The sequence below is a fragment of the Macaca fascicularis genome, chromosome 20 (assembly GCF_037993035.2).
Source record: "Macaca fascicularis isolate 582-1 chromosome 20, T2T-MFA8v1.1".
In the NCBI taxonomy this organism is placed as follows: Eukaryota; Metazoa; Chordata; class Mammalia; order Primates; family Cercopithecidae; genus Macaca; species Macaca fascicularis.
This window is the reverse complement of record NC_088394.1, coordinates 64,819,248-64,838,351: the sequence shown is the minus strand read 5'-3', so window position 1 is coordinate 64,838,351 and position 19,104 is coordinate 64,819,248. Positions and strand designations below refer to the sequence as shown.

Here is a 19,104-nt window from a genome sequence, read left to right as displayed (position 1 = left end):
TCTACTAAAACTATAAAAATTAGCCGGGTGTGGTGGCACAGGCCTGTAATCCCAGCTACTCAGGAGGCTGAGGCGAGAGAATCGCTTGAACCCGGGAGGCAGAGGTTGCAGTGAGCCGAGATCGGTCCACTGTACCCTAGCCTGGGCAACAAGAGCAAGACTCTGCCTCAAAAAAAAAAATTTTTTAGAAAACTCCACTAGAGGCTGGGCGCGGTGGCTCAAGCCTGTAATCCCAGCACTTTGGGAGGCCGAGACGGGTGGATCACGAGGTCAGGAGATCGAGACCATCCTGGCTAACACGGTGAAACCCCGTCTCTACTAAAAAATACATAAAACTAGCCGGGCGCGGTGGCGGACGCCTGTAGTCCCAGCTACTCGGGAGGCTGAGGCAGGAGAATGGCGTGAACCCGGGAGGCGGAGCTTGCAGTGAGCTGAGATCAGGCCACTGCACTCCAGCCTGGGCGACAGAGCGAGACTCCGTCTCAAAAAAAAAAAAAAAAAAAAAAAAAAAAAGAAAACTCCACTACAGCAATATTCCTCTTGGGCAACATGCGGAGGGATAGGGGGTAGCTTGGGATGAGCATGATTTCCTAGATTTCCAGATTCCTTTGACTCTGATACCCTTTAAAGGAGAAGTTCCTAAAGTGGCAGGTCAAAAGAGAAAGATAAATAAATAAAAAATAAAGGAGATGTGAAAATGAGCCCTCAGGATTCCTTCTCTAGAGAATGCCTGGCCAGGCATGGTGGCTCAGACCTGTAATCCTAGCACTTCGGGAGGCCAAGGCAGGGGTATTGCTTAAGCTCAGGAGTTCAAGACTAGCCTGGGCAACACACATAAGAAGACCCTGTCTCTCTTTTTATTTTAACAAAACATTTAAAAATTAAAAGAAAAATGCCTGACTAGAGAACAATTTTTTTCAATGACATGAATATAGACTTGAATGTAGAAGTCCAGTCCCCTCAAGACACACAGTCCAATTCTTTTTTTTTTTTTGAGACAGTCTTGCCCTGCCCTGTCACCCAGGTTGGAGTGCAGTGGTGCGATCATGACTAAACCTCCCAGGCAGCTTCAACCTCCCAGGCTCAAGTGATCCTCCCACCCCAGCCTCCCAAGTAGCTGGGACTACAGGCATATGCCACTATACCCGGCTAATTTTTGGATTTTTTGTAGAGACGGGGTTCTCACTATCATGCCCAGGCTGGTCTTGAACTCCTGGGCTCAAGAGATCTACCTGCCTTGGCCTGGGATTACAGTCATAAACTATGACACCTAGCTGCTGACACAGTCCAATTCTAACACCTACTGAGCACCTCACTTCTTCATCTTTACACAAATGCCATCCTTCTTAGTGATGACTGCCCCTAAATTTCTCCACCCCAATGCATAGTTTTTATCCCCTTCCTGCTGAGTTTTATTCTTTCTTCCATACCTCACCGTCTACCTGTCCCCTCCAATTAGAAGAGAAACTCCACGAGGACAGGGGTTTTTCTCTGTTTGGGCCCTGCTGCACCCCCAATGCCTAGCAGAGGGCTTGGCAGGTACTCAGCAAAAATTCATTCGGTGAGGGGACAGGCAAATGCCTCCGTCACCTGAGACCTTCAGAGGAGGAATGATCCATCCCTTTCACCTGGCTGCTCACAGACTATCATGTGAGTTGCCTTTTCCTGCTGTAAAGAGCACAGACTTTGGAGTCCAACAGCCACCAGACATACGGCCAGGCCCTCCCACTTCCTGTGTGCATGACACACCTGTGTGCATGAGGGTTACAGGAGATGGCATACGGGAAGAGTTCAGCATACAGAAAGCACCGCTCAATACACTGTTGCTTATGATCACAATAGAGAAGACAACGACAAATACCTTTTTTTTTTTTTCTTGAGACAGTGTCTCACTTTGTCGCCCACGCTGGAGTGCAGGGACGCAATCACAGCTCACTGCAGCCTTGACCTCTGTGGTCTCAGGTGATCCTCCCACCTTAGCCTCCTGGGTAGCTGGGACTACCAGCTCATGCCACCAGGCCTGGCAAATTTTTAAAAGTCTTTTGTAGAGACAGGGTCTCCTTATGTTGCCCAGGCTGGTCTCAAACTCCTGGGCTCAAGGGATCCTCCCACCTCAACCTTCCAAAATGCTGGGATTATAGGTATGAGCCACTGCGCCCTGCTGAATAATTTTTTTTCTTTTTTTTTTTTTTTTTTTGAGACAGAGTCTCACTCTGTCACCCAGGCTGGAGTGCAATGGCTCACTCAGCTCACTGCAAGCTCCACCTCCGGGTTCAAGTCATTCTCCTGCTTCAGTCTCCCGAGTAGCTGGGATTACAGGTGCCTGCTACTACACTCGGCTAATTTTTTTTTTTCGTATTTTTAGTAGAGACGGGTTTTCACCATGTTAGCCAGGATGGTGTTGATCTCCTGACCTCATGATCCGCCCGTCTCGGCCTCCCAAAGTGCTGGGATTACAGACGTGAGCCACCAATTAATTGGTGCCAAATAATTTTTTTTAAGTATGTTTCAAATATTGCATGGGACATACTTATACTAAATACTAGACATCGTTTATCTGAAAGTCAAATGTAACTGAGAGTCCTGTATTCTTATTTGCTAAATCTAGCAACACTACCCATTAAGCAGTTACTCTCCTGAAGGCAGGGTGGTCTAGGTTACATAAAGATTTACAAGATGCCCTGGGCACGGTGGCTCACGCCTGTAATCCCAGCCCTTTAGGAGGCCGAAGAGGGCAGATCACAAGGTCAGGAGATTGAGACCATCCTGGCTAACAGTGAAATCCCGTGTCTACTAAAATACAAAAATTAGCCGGGCATGGTGGCTAAAAATTAGCTACTCAGGAGGCTGAGTCAGGAGAATCGCTTGAACCCTGGAGGTGGAGGTTGCAGGGAGCCAAGATCGCACCACTGCACTCCAGCCTAGGCAACAGAGTGAGACTCTATCTCAAGAAAAAAAGAAAAAAAAATAAGATTTACAAGATGTTGCTCTACAGTACTCTCTCATGAATATTTATTGATCAGATGGATTTTTATCTTAGCTGAGATCTGATTAAGCAGGACTTGCTTTTTTTTCTTTTTTTTTTTTTTTTTGAGACAGTCTCACTCTGTCGCCCAGGCTGGAGTGCAGTGGCGAGATCTCAGTTTACTGCAACCTCTGCCTCCCAGGTTCAAGGGATTTTTGTGCCTCGGCCTCCTGAAGTGCTGGGATTACATGTGTGAGCCACCATGCCTGGCCGGCCTTGCATTTTTGTCTTTGAGCTTTTTGCATCTCTCATCAAGCTCTTTCCAGACTCCTCTGCACTGCCAAAAACTGGAAGAATGGACACCGGTTCTTGAACAATTCATGGGTCTGAAGGATGCTGGAGATACTCGGGGGAAGGTGTTGGGTGTATCTGAGAGCCTTGCTCAAGGAAGGTGTTACCCACACAATAGGAAACCAAACAGATGGCTCTGGCGGGCTCAGGTATCTGCCTAGATTTTGATCTGGTGCTTCCTTACACCCAGAAGTGTGGGGCAGAAATGGCTCATCTGACCTTTAGACTCCAGACTGCAAGCTGTTTTGTGACAAGACAATTAGGTAAGGTTACATCAGGGGTGTGCAGAGCTCAGAGAAACTGGGGAATGCCAACCAGAGGCACACGCCCTGAGAACACCCCTCCTCCCTTCTCTGTGGCTACTACACAAAGCCGTGCCTTCACCAACATGGCACAAGTATACGTATGTAACAAACCTGCACGTTATGCACATGTACCCTAGAACTTAAAGTATAATAATAAAGAAAAAAAGAAAAAGAAAAAACCATTACGGCGGAATATCCATTAGAAAGAGAGATCTGTATAGACCTGTCTGTATTAAATACATTCTGAAACCTCTCATTCATTCATTCCTTCTGCTACTTACTGAGCCCTTTTTATGTACCAAGTACTATTCTAGCTGCAATACAGCCCAAGTACAAAACGAAAGACCTTAAAAATCCCTGGCTTCCTGAGGCTTCTGTTCTAGCGGGAGGAGACAGACAGTGAACAGGAGAAATAAGTGAAATACACAGCATGTTAGACAGTGAAAAGTACTAGAAGAAAATTAAGTAAAAGAGGTGGGTAGGGCTGACAGCAGGGTTTACTATCATAAATAGGTCATCCAGGTGGGGTTTGATGGCTCACGCCTGTAATCCCCGCACTTTGGGAGGCCGAGGCAGATGGATCACCTGAGGTCAGGAGTTTGAGACCAGCCTGGCCAACATGGTAAAACCCCATCTCTACTAAAAATACAAAAATTAGCCAGGCGTGGTGGCACACGCCTGTAATCCCAGCTACTTGGGAGGCTGAGGCAAGAGAATTGCTTGAACCCGGGAGGTGGAAGTTGCAGTGACCCGAGATCGAGCCACTGCATGCCAGCCTGGGTTACAGAGATGAGACTCCGTCTCAAAAAAAACAAAACAAAACAAAAAAAACAAAAATTAGCCAGGTGTGAGCGCAGGCACCTATAATCCCAGCTACTCTGGAGGCTGAGGTTGCAGTGAGCCGAGGTCAAACCACTGCACTCCAGCCTAGGTGACAGAGCAAGACTCTGTCTCAAAAAATAAATTGGGCCAGGCACGGTGGCTCATCCCTGTAATCCCAGCACTTTGGGAGTCCGAGGCGGGTGGATTACCTGAGGTTAGGAGTTCGAGACCAGTCTGGTCAACATGGTGAAACCCCATCTCTACTAAAAATACAAAAATTAGCCAGGCGTGGTGGCGGGCGCCTGTAATCCCAGCTACTCAGGCAGAGGTTGCAGTGAGCCAAGATCGTGCCACTGCACTCCAGACTGGGTGATAGAGTGAGACTCCATCTCTAAATAAATAAATAAATAATTAAATAAATAAAGGCTTCAGGAAAGGCCTCCCTGAGGGCGGAAGTGACATTTAAGCAAAGGCTTGCAGTCTTTTCAGGATAGAAAGGAGTGAACGGCCGGGCGCGGTGGCTCAAGCCTGTAATCCCAGCACTCTGGGAGGCCGAGGCGGGCGGATCACGAGGTCAGGAGAACGAGACCATCCTGGCTAACATGGTGAAACCCCGTCTCTACTAAAAAAAATACAAAAAACTAGCCGGGCGAGGTGGCGGGCGCCTGTAGTCCCAGCTATTCGGGAGGCTGAGGCAGGAGAATGGCGTAAACCCGGGAGGCGGAGCTTGCAGTGAGCTGAGATCTGGCCACTGCACTCCAGCCCGGGCGACAGAGCGAGACTCCGTCTCAAAAAAAAAAAAAAAAAAAGAAAGGAGTGAACTGTGCAGATATTATGGGAATGGTCACAGCCAGTGCAAAGGCCCTGAGGTAGAAGAGTGTGTAGTGTGTTCTAAGTATAACCAGGAAACAAAGTTGTTGGACAAAGTGAGCATACGGAAGAGTGGGAGGAGATGAGGACCCCAGGTACATGAGTCAAAGGACAGATCAGTGAAGCCTCAGAAGTCATAGAAAGGACTTAGGCGCTTATTTTGTTTGAAATGGGGAACCGTGGGTAATTTTGAGCAGGAGTGATATTTTCTAACTTAATTTTTAAAAACCATCAACTCTGACTGATGGATGAAGAAAAGACTGGCTTGGGGGAAGCGGAAGGAATAAGTGGGGAGACCAGGAAGGAAGCTGCCGCGACAATGAAGGTGAAGACATGCTGAAACTTCTCTTTTAGGAATAGAGAAAACAGCTGGGCGTCATGCCTGTAAATCCAGCACTTTGGGAGGCCAAGGTGGGAAGATCCCTTGAGCCCAGAAGTTCCAGACCGGTCTGGGCAATATAGTGAGATCCCTTTTCTAAAAAAAACTGTAAACATTAGCTGGGCATGGTGGCATGTGTCTGTGGTCCCAGCTACTTGGGAGGCTGAGGTGGGAGGATTGCTTGAGCTCGGGAGGTCGAGGCTAAAGTGAGCCAAGATGGCTCCACTGTACTCCAGCCTGAGCGACAGAGAGAGAGACTCTTGTCTTTAAAAAAAAAAAAAAAAAAAAACAAGGAGAGAGAAGGTGTACCGGCGTGTCTGAATGCCAAACCACAGAATCAGGTGCTCTTCTTCTTCTTCTTCTTCTTGAACTTGCCCAGGTCAAGTAAATTCGAAAGGCTTTTGACTTGTTACAAGCTCTCCTAATTACAAAGCCAGCTAATTATTATCTAGAACTTGACCAATTATCCCACGGGGTCCTGAGCTGGCCACCGTTTATGATCTTGCTCATGTGGAACAGGTTCAACCCTTCTGGGCAGGCCCCATTAGGTCCCAGTAGTAACTTTCCCTCTTTCAGCAGCAAGAGTCACGCCCCAGGTACCTGCCTGGCCCAAGCACCTTCAATAGGTCTCATTTGGAACAAGAGTTTCTCTAGGGCGGTTTCCCTGTGCCCACACTCCCAAGTCTTGAAGGCCAATATAAATAGATTTTCTAGGACCCAGAGAGTTGAAAGAGACCGAAAGAAAGAGAAGTGCCGTTCAGCTAGCATTTATTTGGAAGTGAAGATCAAGAGGGAAACCAGCTGAAACTGCCCATAAGCAAAAGACAAAAGAGGCCTTCCAAAGGCATTAAAAAAAAAAAAAAAAAAAAAAAAGCTGAATTCTAGCATCACAATCAAAATTAGTGAGAGGCAGGCCAGGCCTGGTGGCTCACACCTGTAATCCCAGCACTTGGAGAGGCCAAGATGGGAGGATTGCTTGAGCCCAGGAATTCAAACCACTGCACTCCAGCATGGGCAGCAGAGCAAGACTCTGTTTCTTTTAAAAAATCATAAAATCAAATAAATAAAATCAGTGAGATGAAAAGGTAAATGACAGCTTCTCCAAAGGGAAGGAGGGTTCACATTTCCTTTAGAAAGGTGAATCAAGTCCCACTGAAGGTGCTGAGTTTGGCAACAGGGTAGTAGAGGGAACTGGATGAGAGACCTGGTTTTGGAAGATGAAAGGCCCGGCCTGCAGCCCCAGCACTGCCATTACCTGGCGGGGTGACTTGGGGGCAAGCAGTACAGCCTCTGAGCCTGATTCCTCTTCTAGAGTACGGGATGATGAAAGTTCCCCACCTTGGACCACAGGGAGGACTAACTGTCAAGTCTGCAAGGTCGCTGGCAGGACCCACTCTCTAACCCTGTGCAAATGGATACAAATATTTGTCTTTCATCTGCTGGCCACCTTCAAGTAAACACTCTCCAAATAAACACCTTCTATCATTTAATCCTCCAGCTTGTGAGGTCTCTGAAAACTCTCTGTATCTATTGACAGAGATTAAGGAAAAAAGACCACTATCCTATACAAATCCTTCTTTAAACTGGTACTTCACATTCTTCCAAGCACAGAGCTGACATTCCCAAATACCCCTTCGAAAACTCCACCTCTGGGTCCTTCAGACACTCAAACTCAATATATTCCTCACCAAGAACTAATTTTCCTCCCCCAACTTGTTCCTCTTTCTCCTGTTTCCAGTGTTGGTCCAAAGGAACATTCTAGAAGCTGCTGGCATTACTTCTTGTTTAGAACCACTTAGGTGCTGGAAACCTTCCCCCAAATCAAAACTGTATTATTGGTAGGGCACGGTGGCTCATGCCTGTAATCCCAGCACTTTGGGAGGACAAGGCAGGTGGATCACCCGAGGTCAGGAGTTCAAGACCGGCCTGGCCAACATGATGAAATCCCATCTCCACTAAAAGCGCAAAAATTAGCCAGGCATGGTGGCGGGCACCCGTACTCAGTTACTCAGGAAGGTGAGGCAGGAGAATCACTTGAACCCAGGAGGCGGAGGTTGCAGTGAGCCAAGATTGCACCATTGCACTCCAGCCTGGGCAACGAGAGTGAGACTCCATCTCAAAACAAAAACAAAAAAAACTGTTTTATCTTCAGACAGGCAGGCACATAACACCTCTCCCAACCTCGTGCTCAAAACCTCCATTGGGACAGTAGGAAGCGACCATCTCTAGACGCTGATGTGCAGATGGATCACAGTCTTTGTGGAAGGCAGTATCTGCCAAAATCACAAATGCACATACCTGGGCCCAGCAGGCTCACCCATGGATATTCATCTTCCAGATACACCAGAATGTGTAGAAAAAAACGTATATCCCAGGTTACTTTCTGCAGTCCTGTCTCCTAAAAGATAGGACACTACCCAGTGTCCCAGTGTCCATCTATCAGGGACTGGCTAAATAACCTATGATGCAGATAGCTATAAAAGGAAAATAAAAGAACATACCCCACAAATATACACACCAATTTTGTACCCTCGGATATTAAAATTAAAAATTTTTAAAAAGGCCAGACGCGGTAGCTCATGCCTCTAATCCCAGTACTTTGGGAGGTCGAGGCGGGCGGATCACCTGAGGTCGGGAGATCAGCCTGACGAACATGGAGAAATCCTGTCTCTACTAAAAAAAAAAAACGAAAGTAGCCAGGTGTGGTGGCACATGCCTGTAATCCCAGCTACTCAGGAGGCTGAAGCAGGATAATCACTTGAACCTGGGAGGTGGAGGTTGTGGTGAGTGGAGATTGCACCATTGGACTCCAGCCTGGGCAACAAGAGCGAAATTCCGTCTCAAAAAAAAAAAAAAAAGTAAATATTAAAAAAACTTTTTTTTTTTTAAATAAAAATAGGCTGGGCACGGTGGCTCACGCCTGTAATCCTAGCACTTTGAGAGGCCAAGGCAAGTGGATTGCTTGAGCCCAGGAGCTTGAGACCAGCCTGGCTAACATGGTGAAACCCCATCTCTACTAAAAAATACAAAACTTAGCCGGATGTGGTGGCATGTGCCTGTAGACTCAGCTACTCAGGAGACTGAGGTATGAGAATCACTTGAACTAGGCGGAGATTGCAGCAAGCTGAGATTGCGCCTCTGCACTCCAACCTGGACAGCAGAGCAAGACTCGGTCTAGGGAAGATATGTGCGGAGAGAGAGAGAGAGAACACACAGATATATTGTTGGGAGAAAAACAAGGTACGGAGCAGTGCTATCATATGCCATGCTTTGTGTAAAAGGATCATATGTTAGGAATTTACACTGGCATAATGAAACAAGACTATGTTTGTATTTCCATAAGGAAACCCTACAAAGGATACACAGGAGACTAATGAAATCGGTTCCCTGTGCCCTGGGGAAGAACTGAGTGAAGCATGGATTGGGGTGGGAAGGAGACTTCACTGTCTGCCATATAGACATATACATAAGCTTTTTCATATATATATGAAGATGTATATTTAAACTTATTTTTTAACCAAGTGAATAATTTGCCTATGAAAAGACCAGAAAGAGAAAACCCTCCATGAACCACGACCCAAGGCCCACAGGTAACCCCGCCCAGCTGCCTCTGCAGCCTCATCCCAGGACCCTCTCCTCCCTCCTCCTTCCATGTTCAGGATGGCAGAGCTCCAGCCTTCTGCCTCCATGACCCCGCCACACCTTTGGGCACCCCACTTCCTCCTCCTGGAGTGCCCTTTCCCTTTCCTTGCATGGAAGACGCCCTCTTACTCATCAAGGCCCAGCAGGTGAAACTGACCACTCCTGGCATCCTCTGAACACATTCTCACTCCAGTGGCATTCTCGGAGCCTACTCGAGTTACCCGCTGAGAGGTCTCTCTCGGAGCTTTTCTGGAATCTCCCTGAGCATAGGGGGTGAGTCTTAGGCCTGGGTGCACTGGCTACTTCTCTGGGTCCCCCACTCCCATGCCCATCCACCACACTTTGGTTTTTTCTTTTATTTTTCTGAGATGGAGTCTCGCTCTGTCACCAAGGCTGGAGTGCAATGACACAATCTCCACTCACCGCAACCTCCACCTCCCAGGTTCAAGCAATTCTCTTGCCTCAGTCTCCCAAGTAGCTGGGATTACAGGCATGTACCACCATGCCTGGCTAACTTTTTTTATATTTAGTAGAAACAGGGTTTCACCATGTTGGCCAGGATGGTCATAAACTCCTGACCTCAAGTGATCTGCCCACCTTGGCCTCCCAAAGTGCTGGGATTATAGCCGTGAGTCACCGCACCCAGCCTCCCATCCACCCCCTCTTTGCATCCACAGAGTTCTCAATCCTGGGCATGGCAGAAGTACCAGCCTCATCCCTCCCTGATCAAGGGTGTGCCTTGGGATTCCTGGCCTCGGGCTGGACAACCAGGTGCCCACATCCCAGTTGGGGTATCTACTCATCGAACATCTAGCCCCTGGGGTTGCCCAGGGAAATGCATTGGGTGGCAGCAGATATCTGAGGAGCTTGCTAATTTATTTATTTATTTAGAGACAGAGTCTCACTTTGTCACCCAGGCTAGGGTGCAGTGGCACAATCGCAGCTCACTGCATTCTCCACCTCCTGGGTTCAATCAATTCTCCTGCCTCAGCCTCCCAAGTAGCAGGGATTACAGGCACACAGCACTACGCCCAGCTGATTTTTTTCTATTTTTAGTAGAGACGGGGTTTCACCGTGTTGGTCAAGCTAGTCTCAAACTCCTGACCTCGTGATCTGCCTGCCTCGGCCTCCCAAAGTGCAGATTACAGGCGTAAGCCAACCGCGCCTGGCCCGAGGAGCTTTTAAAAATGTCAAGTTCAAGGCTAGGCGTGGTGGCTCACGCCTGCAATCCCAGCACTTTGGGAGGCTGAGGCAGGCAGATCGCTTGAAGTCAGGAGCTGGAGAGCAGCCTGGCCAACATGGTGAAACCCTGTCTCTACAAAAATACAAAACAATTAGCCAGGCATAGTGGTGCATGCCTGTAATCCCAGCTACTTGGGAGGCTGAGGCACGACAATTGCTTGAACCCAGGAGGCGGGGGTGGCAGTGAGCTGAGATCGTGTCATTGCACTCCAGCCTGGGTGACAGAGCAAGACTTCATCTCATAAATAAATAATAAATAAATAAATAAATGTCAAGTTCAGATCTCCACCCTCGGAGATTGGCTTTCAGTGAATCTGCAAGAGGGCAAGTCTGCATAAAGTACCCCAGGTGATTTGATTTTTAACCACAAGGATCTCAGTGGCTGGCACACAGCATTTTTGGCAGTGGGAGAACAGACAGGTATTCTTAAGCATGTGCATCATGAAATATATATATATATACACACACACACACACACACACACACACTTTTTTTTTTTTTTTTTTGTGACAGGATCTCTATCACCCAAGCTGGAGTGCCGTGGTGCAATCATGGCTTACTGCAGCCTCGACCTCCCAGGCTTCAAGCAATCACCCCACCTCAGCCTCCTGAGTAGTTGGGACTACATGCACATGCCACCACGCCCAGCAAATTTTTGTCTTTTTTTGATGCTAGGACCACAGGTGCATGCCACCATGCCTGGCTAAATTTTTTTTTTTAATCTTTGTGCAGATGGGGGTCTCGTCATGTTGCCCAGGCTGGTCTCAAACTCCTGGGCCCAAGTAATCCTGCGGCCTCGGCCTCCCAAAGCACTGGGATTATAGGTGTGAGCCACCACATCTATCTGGCCTGAAATATTTTAAAAGCCAAGCAGAAGCTGACAAGTTCAAGATCATCCTGACTCCCCCGGCCCTAGCTACAACTTGCCCCACTCTTCCCATCCCAGTTCTACACAACCTCCATGAGCAGGTCCCCTTTCTTAAGCCACAACAAACCTGTTCCAGTCCACCCTGAGCACCCTGCACAGTGGCAAGCAAGAAAATGCCAGTTTCTTCCCAACAAAGGCAGTAGGCTTAGTCACTGTTTGCAGTGCACTCTTTGCTTAACACAGAAGCAGGCAGGGTGAAGAAACTGGTTTGGCTGGTTTGCTGGGTGAGAGGGAGCGCAGGGGATCTTTTGAACCAAAGGTAAAACGTGGGAGACTTTCAAACAGACAGCACCAAGTCCTCCTGGGGCTCTAATATTTCATATTCACTGAACGCTTGACATACCATCCTATGATGTCTCCGTGCTATTATGCCCATTTTACAGAGAGGGAAAGTAAGTCCTCAGCTGATGTCCCTAGGCTGGGAAGGCACACCGTCTAGACTTAAATCTAAGCAGTCTGACTCAAGAACCTTTTGAATTTGGGGAAGATGCCGCCCAAACCTTGGGCAGAAGTGGAGGATTGCAGGCAGGTAAGAGGAAGGAAGGAGGACGATGAAAAGTGCAGAAAGGGAGGAGGCCTACAACCCCCAACAGTAACAAGAACAAGCTGGGACACTGGGATCCCTGGCCTAGGGAAACTTACCTTAACAAAGAGGAAGAGAGAAAGAAAGAGAGAGAGATAGCTAGAGATGGGGCTAGAGAAACAGCGAGTGAGCATGCACCACAGATTTCTTTTTATTTGACCAAAGGTGGAAAACACTTAAAAATGACTATATGCCCTCCCATTTCCAGATTCAGGTTTGAGATCTCCCTCCCCGCCCTCCACAGTTGTCAGAGGGAAGCTATGAACACAGTATCCCCGGCACACACAGAGCATAAAGGAAGGTTCTAACCGATCAAATTCTTCCCTGCCCATTTACAATCAACCTTAACGGCTGGACCAAGTCCATAGAGTCTGAGAGTGAAAAACATTGGCCAAGATAGTGATTTATTCATGTGTTCATTCATTTGCTCAAAATAACACTGAGAGTTTACTGTGTCCCTAGGAAATATCAATCACTGTTGAAATTATTCTGCTTTCTCTCTTAACGTTCCTTCCCACTGGCACGTATGTTCCATCCAATCTGCCGTAACCTCAGGGTTCAGCCTGGAGCTAACACACAACAGGCACTCACCTTTGTGAACTAAATGAATGAATATGCATACTTAATTTTCATAACAGATCAATAAGTATTACCGCCCCATTTTACAAGTGGGAAAACTGAGGCTCATAGAAGTAAAGTGACTTATTCAAAGTCAAATAGCTAGTGGCTAAAATTCAAACCTGGCTTTCCTGTACTTCCTCGCTGAAGAATCCATTCTTGAAAGCCTTGTGCCGGGCGCGGTGGCTCACGCCTGTAATCCCAGCACTTTGGGAGGCCGAGGCGGGCGAATCACAAGGTCAGGAGATCGAGACCACGGTGAAACCCCGTCTCTACTAAAAATACAAAAAAAATTAGCCGGGCGCGGTTGTGGGCGCCTGTAGTCCCAGCTACTCGGGAGGCTGAGGCAGGAGAATGGCGTGAACCCGGGAGGTGGAGCTTGCAGTGAGCCGAGATCGCGCCACTGCACTCCAGCCTGGGCGACAGAGCGAGACTCCGTCTCAAAAAAAAAAAAAAAGTAAAAAAAAAAAAAAAAAAAAAAAGAAAGCCTTGTGCCCCCAAAGGAGATAGAGCTGAGGCAGGATAGAAACCCAGTAAGGGGCCCGGCTCGGTGGCTCACGCCTGTAATCCCAGCACTTTGGAAGGCTGAGGCAGGTAGATCACTTTGAGCTCAGGAGTTCAAGACCAACATGGTGAAACCCCGAATCTACTAAAAATAGAAAAATTAGCCGGGCCTGCTTGTGGGCACACCTGTAATCCCAGCTACTCAGGAGGCTGAGGCTGGAGAATCGCTTGAACATTGGAGGTGGGGGTTGCAGTGAGCTGAGATCGTACCTCTCTACACCCCAGCCTGAGCGACAGAGTGATACTCCATCTCAAAAAAAAAAAAAAAGAAAGAAAGAAAGAAAGAAACCCAGCAAGGATTGGATTGGGACAGGTGCCTCTTGGGGATTTTAGGGTCTGGGCAGCTTCTGAGAGATAGGAGAGCTTCAGCCTCTGGTGTATCTGGGGTTACTTTGGAAAGGAATGTATAAGACACAAGGTGAGCATTTCGGAAGAAAAGCCTCACCCAATAAAAAGCCCAGGAGAGCAAATAGGGATTTCCATAACCACCTGGCAGAGAGGGGCAGGCAGGGCCCCACTGGGAGGAAGCAGCAGCCAGCCTTCCTTAAATGGCCTTGCCAGGCCCAAGACTTTCCACCTCCGCACCTCCAGAGACACAAAGGCAAGGCCAGAAGGGTGGCCCACTGGTCTCCTTTCACAGATCAACCTTTGTCACAGACATGAGTAATTGGGGAAGTGACTTTTAGGAGTTTGAGGGGTAGGGAGTGGGGATCTGATGATGTAAGGTGATCCCAAAGCTGGTTTCCGGGTTTGCTTTTTAAAAGTCTAATTGTATTAGGGGGCCTGCATACTGTTTTCTGAACCTTTCAGCACATCCTTCAGAAAGGAGGGGATATGGCTGGGATTAATGGCTCACGCCTGTAATCCCAGCACTTTGGGAGGCCAAGGCCGGTGGATTACCTGAGGCCAGGAGTTTGCCCAGCCTGGGGAACAAGAGCAAAACTCCAGATTGTAGACCAGCCTAGCCAACATGGTGAAACCCTGTCTCTACTAAAAATACAAAAATTAGCCAGGCATGGAGGCGGATACCTGTAATCCCAGCTACTCGGGAGGCTGAGGCAGGAGAATCGCTGGAACCCGGGAGGCGGAGGTTGCAGTGAGCCGAGATCACATCACTGCACTCCAGTCTGGGCAAAAGAGCGAGACTCCGTCTCAAGAAAAAAAGGAGGGGAAATGGGTGTATTTAATGCTTGAGGTCAACCCCTCAAGCAGCCAAACCTCAACACTGAAATATAGGCCATGTGTTTCCAAGGCCAGACTGCAGAGCAAGCAAAGGAAGAAAACAATCACTGGCAAAGCCGGCCAGCTTTTCTTTCTTCCGCCCCTGAATTAACTTACAACTGTGGTAACTAGGCTACTACTTTAGAGATCCCAAACTGTCTAATAGCCTGGGTTTCTCAAACCGGTGTGTGCTATGAAGAAGGAAAATAAGCAGCAACTCTAAAGAACTGGTTTATTGGCCAGGCATGGTGGCTCACACATGTAATCCCAGCACTTTGGGAGGCCAAGGCAGGCAGATCACCTGAGGTCAGGAGTTCGAGACCAGCCTGACCAATACAATGAAACTCTGTCTCTACTAAAAATACAAAGGCATGGTGGTATGTGCCTGTAATCCCAGCTGCTAAGGAGGCTGAGACAGGAGAATCGCTTGAACTCAGGAGGCAGAGGTTGCAGTGAGCTGAGATCGCACCTCTACACTCCAGGCTGGGCAGCAAGAGCAAAACTCCATCTCAAAAATTAAAAAAAAAAACAACTGGTTTATTATGGTTCAGTTTTTTTTTTTTTTTTTTTTTTAACGGTCTTCATTCTAGAAGCTGGAGAGAAATCAATAGAATAAATACAAGGTTGAGATCATGGGGTCAGCCATGGCATGGGGCAGAGGAATGACCCTAGCAAACCACTCCAAAGTCCCCTGAGTTAAGACCCTACAGCTACCAGTGCACAAAAAGTGACAGGTTTCAAGTTTCAAAATTCCCATGGAGTAATTCTTCACAAAGTCAATGTCTAAATCTGGTGCCTATGTTACATCCATCCCTTCACTTCCCTGCACTGTCCAAAGAGAGTCAGGCCACATCCCAAGTCTTATCTGGCTTTTAAAATCACAAGCCAGCTCCTGAGATCGAACGTGTGATTTTACCACAAGGGCACTTCCATCCTGGGGCGATTCCACATTGGACTGATACAAGGAGACCCACAGTCCAAAAAAGCCAAAACAAATATTAAATGTCAGGAAAACTGTTATGTGGGGGTGAAGGTCTGTGAACATAAAGGGAACTGAAACCAACCACACCAGAGGCCTGTGGATTCTGTGTAGAGGCTGCCTCTTCCCACTAAACCAGCAGCCCCAGGGTTCCCCCCACCTCCCCCGCGTCTGACCCGTCTCCATCATCATCACCCCCTCTCGGAGGTCCCACACTATCAACACCTCCATTCTCAGCTTACTTCACGCTGGACACTAATTCCCCAAACACCTTTTTTGTTTTTGTTTTTTCAGGTTATTGAGGTGAAAAACAAGGGGAAAAAGGAAGAGAAAAGACCAACTGTGGATCAGATTACAGAATTGCTTTATGCCTCAGTTTCCTTACTTACAAAGTAGGAAGAATAATACTGCCCACGCTCCTAATGTTCTAGTGAAGACTAAATGAGGTAAGATATGTGAAGCACTTGCCCCAGAGTCTGAGGCAAAAGTGAATATGTGTCACTATTAATTATTATAATATTAGTGTTAATATGTAATAACATTATTGGTCAGACACAGGAGCTTAGAAGGGAGAAATAAAAACCAGACCAACCTACCCTTGGTGCTACCAAGTATCTTGGTGCAGGAAAACAAAATCACCAGCCTTAGCACTGGGCCACGCCAGACACACGCTCAGATACAAGCTCGTTTCTAGCCCCTGCCTTGCTCTCCAAGGCTAGATCAAGCTTGCCTCCCCCAAGAAGACGCTCCTCAATGCCTACTGACATCAAAATATTCAATCCCCAGCACTCTGGGAAGCCAAGGTGGGTGACTCACTTGAGCCCAGGAGTTTTAGATAACTTCTGATCCAATAGAAAGCTCTAGAGCACACAGAGCAAATATACTTCATCAGTCGAGCTGTAGTTTCTCTGTAAAAAACTTCGAATGAGGCCGGGCGCGGTGGCTCAAGCCTGTAATCCCAGCACTTTGGGAGGCCGAGGCGGGCGGATCACAAGGTCAGGAGATCGAGACCACAGTGAAACCCCGTCTCTACTAAAAAAATACAAAAAATTAGCCGGGCGCGGTGGCGGGCGCCTGTAGTCCCAGCTACTCAGGAGGCTGAGGCAGGAGAATGGCGGGAACCCGGGAGGCGGAGCTTGCAGTGAGCCGAGATCGCGCCACTGCACTCCAGCCTGGGCAACAGCGTGAGACTCCGTCTCAAAAAAAAAAAAAAAAACAAAACAAAACAAAAAAAAACTTCGAATGACTTCCAAGTTCAAAAAAAAATTTAAAGACAACAGCATGATTGCTAAAGATTCATGTGGTCAAAGACCAGAAGAATAGACACAATGGAGGTGTTCCCTCAGGGGAATTGTGGGTGATTTCTCCTTAAAAAAAAATATGCCTTTTATTGTGATATCCAATCAACTAAAATCATGAGAGAGGAGAAAGTGGTTTGATATAAAGTAAGCACTCGGGATTCAGTGAATTCAGAAGAGAAACTAGCCCCTTCCCTTGCTCCCTGGACAACAGTGGAGTGGAACAAAGCAAACTCTAGATTATCACAAAGATAAGCCTAGAAGTACATTGGGTGTATGCATTTTCATCCTGAGTCAGAACTACCATGCTTTTTTTTTAAAAAAAAGATAATTATTCCTGGCCAGGCATGGTGGCTTATGCCTGTAATCCCAGCACTTTGGGAAATTGAGTCAGGTGGTCTCCTGAGGTCAGGAGTTCAAGACCAGCCTGGCCAACATGGTGAAACTCCTTCTCTACTAAAAATACAAAAAATTAGCTGGGCATGGTGGTGGGCACCTGTAATCCCAGCTACTCAGGAGGCTGAGGCAGGAGAATCATTTGACCCTGCGAGCCAGAGGTGGCAGTGAGCTGAGATCACACCATTACAACACTCCAGCCTAGGCAACAAGATTAAAACTCTGTCTCAAAAAAAAAAAATCATTATTTCTTGGGGGAAACAGTACCTGTAACAAGGTATTTTGGTTCAGGCACAGTGTCTCAGGCCTGCAATCCCAGCACTTTGGGAGGCTGAGACAGAAGGATCCTTTGAGCCCAAGAGTTCGACACCAGCCTGGGCAACATGGAGAGACTCCTGTTTCTAAAAAAAATTTATTTTAGTTTATTTTTTGGAACAGAGTCTTGCTCTGTCACCCAGGCTCGAGTGCAGTGGCACTATCTCAGCTCACTGCAACCTCCACCTCCTGGGTTCAAGCAATTCTCCTGCCTCCTCCTGAGTAGCTAGGATTACAGGTGCACGCCACCATGCCCAGCTAATTTTTGTATTTTTTTTAGTAGAGACAGGGTTTCATCATGTTGGCCAGGTTGGTCTCGAACTCCTAACCTTGTGATCCACCCGCCTCGGCCTCCCAAAGTGCTGGGATTACAGGTGTGAGCCACTGCGCCCAGCCTTAAAAAAATGTTAAAATTGGCCGGGCGCAGTGGCTCAAGCCTGTAATCCCAGCACTTTGGGAGGCCGAGACGTGCGGATCACGAGGTCAGGAGATCGAGACCATCCTGGCTAACACGGTGAAACCCCGTCTCTACTAAAAACTACAAAAAACTAGCCGGGCGAGGTGGCGGGCGCCTGTAGTTCCAACTACTCGGGAGGCTGAGGCAGGAAAATGGCGTAAACCCGGGAGGCGGAGCTTGCAGTGAGCTGAGATCCGGCCACTGCACTCCAGCCTGGGTGACAGAGCGAGACTCCGTTTCAAAAAAAAAAAAAGTTAAAATTATCCAGGTATGGTGGCACATGCCTGTGATAACCAGCTACTAGGGAGACTGAGGTGGGAAGGATCACTTGAGCCCAGAGGATGGAGGCTGCAGTAAGCTGTGATTGTGCCACTGCACTCCAGCTTGGGAAACAGAGCAAGACCCTTTTTTTTTTTTTTAAAAAAAAAAAAAAAAAAAAAAAAAAGCTTTAATATCTATAAACAAAAGCCACAGCCCAGTAACCAAGAGAGAGCTGCTCTTCAGTCATCCCAGAGATGGTGCTTAATGGGGCTTGGGAGTCAGGTCCCAGTTCAGATACCTGCTCTGCTGACCCTGGGCAAGTAGACGTCACCCTCTCAGCCTCGGTTTGCTCATCTGTAAAACGGGAATATTCCTGCCGGAGCCTTCCCACCCACCAGGTTTTTGCAGTCTGAAATGGGACACTGTCTCTACAGTGCTGAGGGCAATAAGAGAAATACGAAGGCTTCTAGTAAGTGCCCTCAACCTCTGCTTTTTTATAACATGGTTAACAACCAGGCAGGGCTACCCCCTCCACCAGTGCTCAGTCGTAAACGTTTGGATCCCCAAATCTGTGTAAATTCCAAGGGGTGTCGTTTGAGCCAAGGAGAGAGCTTGCCCATTCCAACCCAGGGGTGTGGGAGTGCAATTTCTCGGCCCCTTTCCAACCCCACCCTACTCCGCCCAGGGACACCGGCGGCGCGCCCTCACCTCTGCCCAGGACGCGTCCTCTCTCCAGGTGCCGCCGGGGCACCGTGAACGTGTAGCTCTCGGCGTCAAAGCCGGGGTGGCAGGGCTCCGGCTCCTGGCAGAGCCAAGACGAGACCTGGGGTGGGGAAAAGGTAGATGGAACCGGGTGACTCGGAGGGTTCCCTCCAGCTCACCGAAACCAACAACGCCGCCCCTCCCTC

At 48.0% G+C, this 19,104-nt stretch overlaps 1 protein-coding gene and 1 long non-coding RNA gene across 2 annotated transcripts in view; both read right to left on the bottom strand.

The window, feature by feature from the left end:
- LOC135968736 (uncharacterized) overlaps window positions 1-19,104 on the bottom strand; it is a 257,419-nt gene that overhangs the window by 82,671 nt on the left and 155,644 nt on the right. The window lies entirely within an intron of this gene.
- Window positions 1-19,104, bottom strand: part of CDH1 (cadherin 1) — a 103,756-nt gene that overhangs the window by 83,721 nt on the left and 931 nt on the right. The window contains exon 2 of the mRNA XM_005592359.5: window positions 18,905-19,019. Within this exon, the coding sequence (XP_005592416.3) occupies window positions 18,905-19,019 (115 nt within the window). The remainder of the gene's footprint in view (window positions 1-18,904; window positions 19,020-19,104) is intronic.